The sequence below is a fragment of the Mustela putorius genome, unplaced genomic scaffold, assembly GCF_011764305.1.
Source record: "Mustela putorius furo isolate JIRA1106 unplaced genomic scaffold, ASM1176430v1.1 tig00000275_pilon_pilon_pilon, whole genome shotgun sequence".
In the NCBI taxonomy this organism is placed as follows: domain Eukaryota; kingdom Metazoa; phylum Chordata; class Mammalia; order Carnivora; family Mustelidae; genus Mustela; species Mustela putorius.
The window spans coordinates 14,572,529-14,579,945 of NW_025421341.1; the positions used below are offsets into that span (position 1 = coordinate 14,572,529).

Consider the following 7,417-nt stretch of genomic DNA (forward strand, 5'->3'; position numbering starts at 1 on the left):
GTTGAAGTAGAAAAGGCAAGCAGGGGAGAAAATGAGAAACCTCCAAGTACCCAGGTCCAGTTTTCAGGTCAATTAGTGTCATATCTCTTTGTAGATGTTCCTCAATGATCTCCAGTATTAATTTCAGAACCATTACCTGGAATTAGCTTCTCTGCCATTCCTGAGGTGGCCCGGACATGGTCTCATACTGCATATCTTCACAGATATGCTCTCTATAACTCAAGCTTACAAACTTAGTTGACTCTGTATTGCTGTGTCAACAGTATGACTGAAATATTTGGCCATACTGCCTATTTTCCTCCAAAATGCAAATGAAAATATAAGATTCTTTAATTTAGACAGTCAGTATTCCATTAGCCAAATTCAACTGGACTCTTGTGCAGGAAAATGTGACATAGTTAAAGAAGTAGTCTATGTAAGATTTATTGGTCATAAAAGACTATTGTCATGGACTCCCACCTATTTCTAAATCTAGATCTTTCTTTTATAAGAACTGAATCAGATGACTAAACTCTTAAGGAAGTGTTAACACAATGATCCTTGACAATGGCAAGCTTTTCACAAAGTTACTTTGGAATGTGGAGTATCTAAGGAAGAAATAAAGGAAGCAGTTCAACATGTGGAAGCCCAACTTTAGGACATATGGAACTTGATAAAGATTATAGTCCTTCATAATTAGTGCTCCTGGTGGATGCCAGAATTCTTCAGAGCCAAAGACATAGATCTGTGAATACAAATGGGTTTCTCTCAGAGTTACATAAAAATTTCTAGTAGGATTTCAATAAAAAACAGATTTCTCAAGCTTCCTTTTCTGAATACATTTTGGGTCGATATTGTGTTTTTTTCTCTCCCTCAAAATAGATTTCAATAAAAATTTTAACAGGATTATAACTGTCCAACATATAATCATAAGAGAAGGCTTGCAAAGGCCATTTCTATTAGTGGTAACAAAAAAGTAAAAAGATCGCAAGAAATTTGATCTCTTCAAGTCGAAACTCAACATCCTCCAGCCTCTAATCAAGATAAATATGTTTTATGAATCACCCTAATCCCATCACAACCAACATGTGAGACCCATGTGGCTAGGGGAAATGTTGGAAAAATAACACTTCCTACAATAATGCATATTTTGGCGGGAGGACAAGTACATGTCTCCTATAAACATAAGTTAAATAACACTGTGCACATCCTAAAGCTTCAGGAGAAGATTGAATGGATATATTTTTAGAATTTAATCTAATAATACCACATAATTTCAAGGGGCCCCTGGCCAGGTAGTTGGGTATCAATATAAATGTCTGGGTATCATATGAGAAAAAATACCACAAGGTCTAAGTCTATGAAGACTTAACGGGCCTTCTTTTTCATCTCCAGAAATACAAAAGCATCAAGAGTCCAAAACTGAAAAATCTTCCCCATGTTTCTCCCAAGTCAAAATCCTAAAAGAGAAGCAGTTATAATAGTAGATGGTCATGTCATTTACCACTGGGCTTCCAAAGAAATGCACACACCCAAAACCAGATTGAAAATGAAAGTGAAGGGGCGCCTGGGTGGCTCCATGGGTTAAAGCCTCTGCCTTCGGCTCAGGTCATGATCCCAGGGTCCTGGGATCGAGCCCCACATCGGGCTCTCTGCTCTGCAGGGAGCCTGTTTCCCCTACCCCCCATTTCTCTGCCTGCCTCGCTGCCTACTTGTGATCCCTGTCTGTCAAATGAATAAATAAAATATTAAAAAAAAAAAAAGAAAGAAAGAAAGAAAATGAAAGTGAAAGCAAATCTCAGTTGGAGAGGTACAGGGGTCTGATTTAGCTTCTTTTCAAGTCAAAGACATCAGCAGGCCCTCAGAGGTGCTCAGGACAGGCTAAAGGACAGTGGGTACCTTACCAGGATTGAACTCGCTGCATTTACAAGCGGGGAAAGACATGCCGAGATTGGGCACTCTGCATTCTCCATGATCAGCAGATCCTCGAGCTTCAGGCTAATTAGCTGTTAAGGAAATGATGTGGTCAAAACTGTCTCTACATTATCAGATCAAAGTCAGTGTCAGATTGGTCCTATGCCATCTGTACAAGCGTGGGATTTCCTAAGGTTCTCTTCCTGTCACTCCACCTGCTATTGATAATGGGAAACTCCCAACGCTCACTGGTAATAAACAATTTAGCTTCTAACTTCAATTTCATCAGTCAAGCTATCAATGTTGAAAACATTCAAATGAATATTTTACTTATATGTGTACCATTTCTAACCTAATAGTTTAGTTTTTTAGGCTTTTTTTTTTTTTTTTTTTTTGGAAAAGTGACCTATTACCATAAAAAAGAATAAAAATCTTCATTTCAATTTAATTTACTCCCATAAGAGTAAGAGATTAAATGTTCCAAGTTTTAGAAAAGATGAAAGAGGATATTTTCACTGTGTGCTTTTTAGAATTTTTATTATACAGATAAGAAAAACCACTCTGATATTTTATGTTAGACATGGTAGATTACGAAGAAGAATTTTTTAGCTGAAAATCAAGGTAGATATGGTAAGTTTCAAAATAGATAAGTGCATTGAAAATTTATCTAGAAATCAGGTAATCTAGCTTCAATTCCGCTTAGAAGAAGAAGATATTGATACGTGGGTCGAGCCATATAATGGTACAAAAAGAATGTCATTCCCTTGGGTGATATGGGACAAATGGGACGGACGAGAAATTCTAAAAAACTCCTTTCACATCCATGATTAAAAAACTAGTAAGTCAAGTCTGTGTTTTATAATGATCTATCTACTGTAATCATTTTGGGGAAATAAGCACCACAAGTAGAAGATGTTATTGTAGCAAAGCCTTTCTTCTCTCACAGGTGGTGGGCGTGTGAAAATTGAGAGTGTAAAACTGGATTTCAAAGAGAAGGCCCAAGCTAAAGTCGGCTCACTGGACAATGCTCACCATGTCCCTGGAGGCGGCAACGTCAAGGTAAGAACCAAGGGTGTGAGCTGATCCTGTCTTCTGTTTTTTAATTATTCTGAAATGCCCCTCATCAGAATGGGTCACAGATCAAAGACTGGACAGGTAGGAAGTAGGAATGGCAGAGCTCTGAGACACGGTGAACAGTCGAGGGGACCAGGGAAGACACTTGAGGTAACAAGGACTGATGCTTGTCTTGAACAGATCGACAGCCAGAAGTTGAACTTCAGAGAGCACGCGAAGGCCCGTGTGGACCACGGAGCTGAGATCATTACGCAGTCCCCAGGCAGATCCAGCGTGGCATCCCCCCGACGACTCAGCAATGTCTCCTCTTCTGGAAGCATCAACCTGCTTGAATCCCCTCAGCTTGCCACTTTGGCCGAGGATGTCACTGCTGCACTCGCTAAGCAGGGTTTGTGAATATTTCTCGTTTAGCATCGAAGTAATAATATTTAGGCATGAGCTCTTGGCAGGAGTGGGCTCTGAGCAGGTGTTATATTCATTCTTTACAAACCATAAAATAAATAATCTCATTCCCAAACTGTAGTAATTGTTACAATTTTATAAAAAAACAATGAATAGTATATGCAGAAATTGACTTGATTTCCATTTGCAACAGGAAGACACTGGCTTTACATGAGTACAATTGGACAATTATTTTTGCTCTGCTCTGTTTTGCATGGAGTATTATTATTTTAAAAATTGCATTTCTACCTTTCATGTGCCTGAAGGCTATCCATACATTCTGAAAGGCCTTGTTGAAATCCAAGCTGCTCATTCCACTATTCTGTTGCTGGGTGAAAAGATAAAAGCTGCCCATTTTTAACTTATTACAGGTTAAATTAAATCAAGGAGTCTGATTGCAGGAAGGAAAGAGCATGTAGGAAATAAGTTGTTTTTTTTTTTTTTTTAAGCGTTATTTTGTATAAATGGGAAGGAAGATTCAGTTAAGTTATTAACATTTGGGACCTGGATAATTATATCAGAGTATAAGTCAATCCAATAAATTATTTAACTAATTAAAAATAGTTACAAAGCATTTGAGCTGTGGTTGAGGAAGCAGTTTAAAAGTGCATCTCTTAGGAATGAGGCACTTTCATTAGGATGGACTCGTGTCTGATTAGAATGTCAGTTAATCAGCTAGATTTGTGTCCACACTACCAGTTTCACTCTCCCTTTCCATCTGTTTGATACAGTATTATAGATATAAATATATATATATTTCTCTGTGGCCATTTGTGATACTTCCTCATATACTTGAATATTATACTTCCTTATTCACAGTATCTGTGTCTCCTGCACCCTTTGGTGTTGCAATTTTAGGTATGTGAAAGTAGATGTTAGCAGGGTTCTTTCCCTATTAAAAAAAAAAATACATTAAAAAAGAACAAAAAGTCTTAGCATGAAGTTGCTTCCTGTAACAACTCAGAGCTGTAACCCTGTTCTAGTGCCAGATACAAGTCTCTCCCGTGATGCTAGGAAAATTTATTTTTCTTTGCTTTCACCAACATGGAGTTTGTGGGGGTGGGTCCAGTTATACATTAAAAGGGTTTACAGATTGTTGGTTTAAGATTTTGGATTTATCTCATTTTAAATTATGGAATACTTTGGGTTTTATTCCTGTAATCATTCATGAAACAGACTTCTTAAGATTTTTTTTTTTTTTTCCATTTGCTAAAGTTGAAACTAACAGAGGGAGTTTGGGACATGTTGTCCCACTCTTCTAAACAGTGCCTGCTAATTAAATTATCTGAGAGAAAATATTTGGCTTCCTTACCCAAAGTAAAGATCCCTTGATCAGAAAGGATAAGTACAGTAATTTGAGAAGCCAGAGCTACAAAACACTTGAGATACAGATATCTAAATCAGTTTTCTTGGGATTCCAACATTGCCCTCTGTACAGGAACCCTATGGTATTACTTATCAATAGAATGATACTGGTCTGACTTAATCTACAGTCTGAGAAATCACCAATTAATTAATTCCTCTCACACATCATTCATCTTGGACTTGTGAATAAGCAACAAAAGAGTCAATGGCCTGAATAAGCAATCAGTTACCAGTCTGGGTGGATATTTTTCAGTATTTTATCTATTCTTTTTCTTGCTCGGGGCTGGTAGGTTGGATCTGAACAGTTAAAGGCAAAGAGTCTGATAAGTGTTTGATCCCCGTGAGCCAAATTAATTCCGGACTATATAAGAGGAAATGATGGGCGTGGATGAGGCAACAAGGAAGTAAAGTAGTATCTAGGAAAGCAGCCAAGGGATGCAAAGACAGACAGACATGGGTGCCATTTTGTGACCCACTGGATATTGCAACCAATGTGACTTCCACCAAAAAAAAACTCTAGGAGCAAAAAGATAGTATTCATTCTCAACTAAGAGGTTTTACGTCGGCAAACAGGTTGACAAATCAATGTTGACAAATGAAAACGTTGACAAATCAATTCTTTTATACAACAGCCAAAAAATTAGAAACTGCTGAGTATGACTATGGATGTGTCTATTTTCTGCCTAATAACTGCTGTGATGTGGATTTGACCTATATGAGCATTTTATTCATCAGCTTCCCTTGAAATGCTCCAGAAAATCGGAGAAGAAAGAGTAGTTGTGTGGAAACCTATGGTATTTTCTTACATGTTTTGGACATGTTTGACAGTGTTAGATAGTGACTAAAGTTCTCTAGAAAGAAGGAGTTAACAGCTGGTTAGAACAATTTTAACCTATAAAATAAGTATTTTTTACCAACTTGGTTTAATTGTTTATAAAAGTTAAGAATAAATAATTGTGCTTTATATGTGAAAATTCTGTTTCTTACAAATACATGCCCAAGGTACAGATTATATAAAGCCCTAAGATACTAGATTTGGCATTAAAACAAATGTTTATTTCAAATTATAGTAAAATTATAATGAGTAAATGCCCTTCCTTTGTATGGAAATATTATTCTTTTTAGTGTTAACCCAAAAACCCCTGATAATTTGTACCAATCCAAGAGAGAAACACACAGGCTAAATGTCTTCTTATGGGGTTAGGGGGTGGAACCTATCTTGACTTCACTCTCAAGATTAACGACGCAAATTAAGCTTTTTGAACACCACTCTTGTGGGGATACCCATACGCTGATCTAGAAATTAAAGCTTTATAGTTCCAATTCTAGATCTCTTACTGCCAGTTTCTCTCCGGCTTTAGCCTTTGAGAACCTGTTTAAGGATACATAAGTAATCCAGAGCTGTGAAGAGTTAAAAGGCCTGCTTCTTCAATGAACTCACTCTCTCTGGGTCACCTGCTACCAATAATTGGGTACTTTATAATGATGCAGGGAAGATCCGAGATGATGATGAGTTTCAAAGGCCCTGTTCATTTAGGAACCAACTCTCTCTGGATTCTCCTGCTGAGTTCCAGCAGGGTGATAGGTTGAAATCTCACCCACAAGCAAGACACCTGTGTAACACCAACTAGGTATGGCTGAAGAAGGCTGAAGAGAGAACTTCACTAAATGAAAGAATCTGCTGATGGTAACTGGCCTTCTCCACACATTCATACAGAAATACAGCAGGAAATAGGATCATCAGACAAAATATAACATCATGTCAATATTGTTAAAGAAATAATCTCAATGCAGTTGATTCTGACCTTGTTACAATTATAATTTTTGTCCAATTTTTCATGCCACAAAAATGAGAAAAGCAAACTATTCATGGTCTAAGTAGCCAAGAAGAAAAAAAGAGATTCATGGCTTGGAAAGGCAAATTCTAGGCATTCCTTCCAAAACTGATGTGCTAAAATCAGCACTGATGTTTGTTTTTTTACACCTAGGATTTTTAGCCTGGGTGTGTAGGTTGAGGCCAAGTCCCTCTGCAGGAAAGAGCTTATTTTTAAACTCAGAAAATGTCAATCATGAAAAATCTACTTCAACTTTAGCAAAAAGAAAAAAAAAATCAACAAAAAGTATACTCTGTATGCTGGGATTCCAAGGTTCCAACATGCCGCTACAAATCTCTGGGGGGTTTCTTTCTTCTGATAATTCTAGAGCCTGTTACCATAGAAAGGCATTTCTTCAATGGCTGGTTGTAGTTAGTTCATGTTTTTCAATCAAAATTTGCAAATGTATTTGTTGCTGTATAGTGATTGTTTTGCAAAATAAAATTGCTTGTCACCTAATCCGCAGTTTCAGATTGTTTCTTCTCTGGGGAAAAAAAAAAATATCACACACACACACACACACACACACACACACACGGCTCAGTCCAACCAAGGAAAATCTATGATGACAAGGCTCTTATTATCTCCCCAACGTGTGTCAGGATTTAAGCACTCCTGTATTTAGCAGGATGCTATCTGTTGCAAGTGACAGAAACTGAATCAAATTGACTTAGGCATAAGGGCAAATTTATTGGCTCAAGTGACCAACAATGCAGGCCTCATGCATGGATGCATCCAGGCATCCAAAAGATGTTAAGACTCTTTTTCCG

General features: G+C 37.5%; 1 protein-coding gene across 24 annotated transcripts in view; it reads left to right on the forward strand.

Annotated features, from left to right (window-relative positions):
• Positions 1–7,106, forward strand: part of MAP2 (microtubule associated protein 2) — a 290,837-nt gene extending 283,731 nt beyond the window's left edge. For all 24 annotated transcript variants that reach the window (XM_045078671.1, XM_045078674.1, XM_045078669.1 and 21 more), the window contains 2 exons: positions 2,840–2,952; positions 3,148–7,106. In XM_045078671.1, coding sequence (XP_044934606.1) covers positions 2,840–2,952; positions 3,148–3,363 — 329 coding nt within the window. In that variant the 3' untranslated portion in view covers positions 3,364–7,106. The remainder of the gene's footprint in view (positions 1–2,839; positions 2,953–3,147) is intronic.
• The last annotated feature ends 311 nt before the right edge of the window (positions 7,107–7,417 follow it).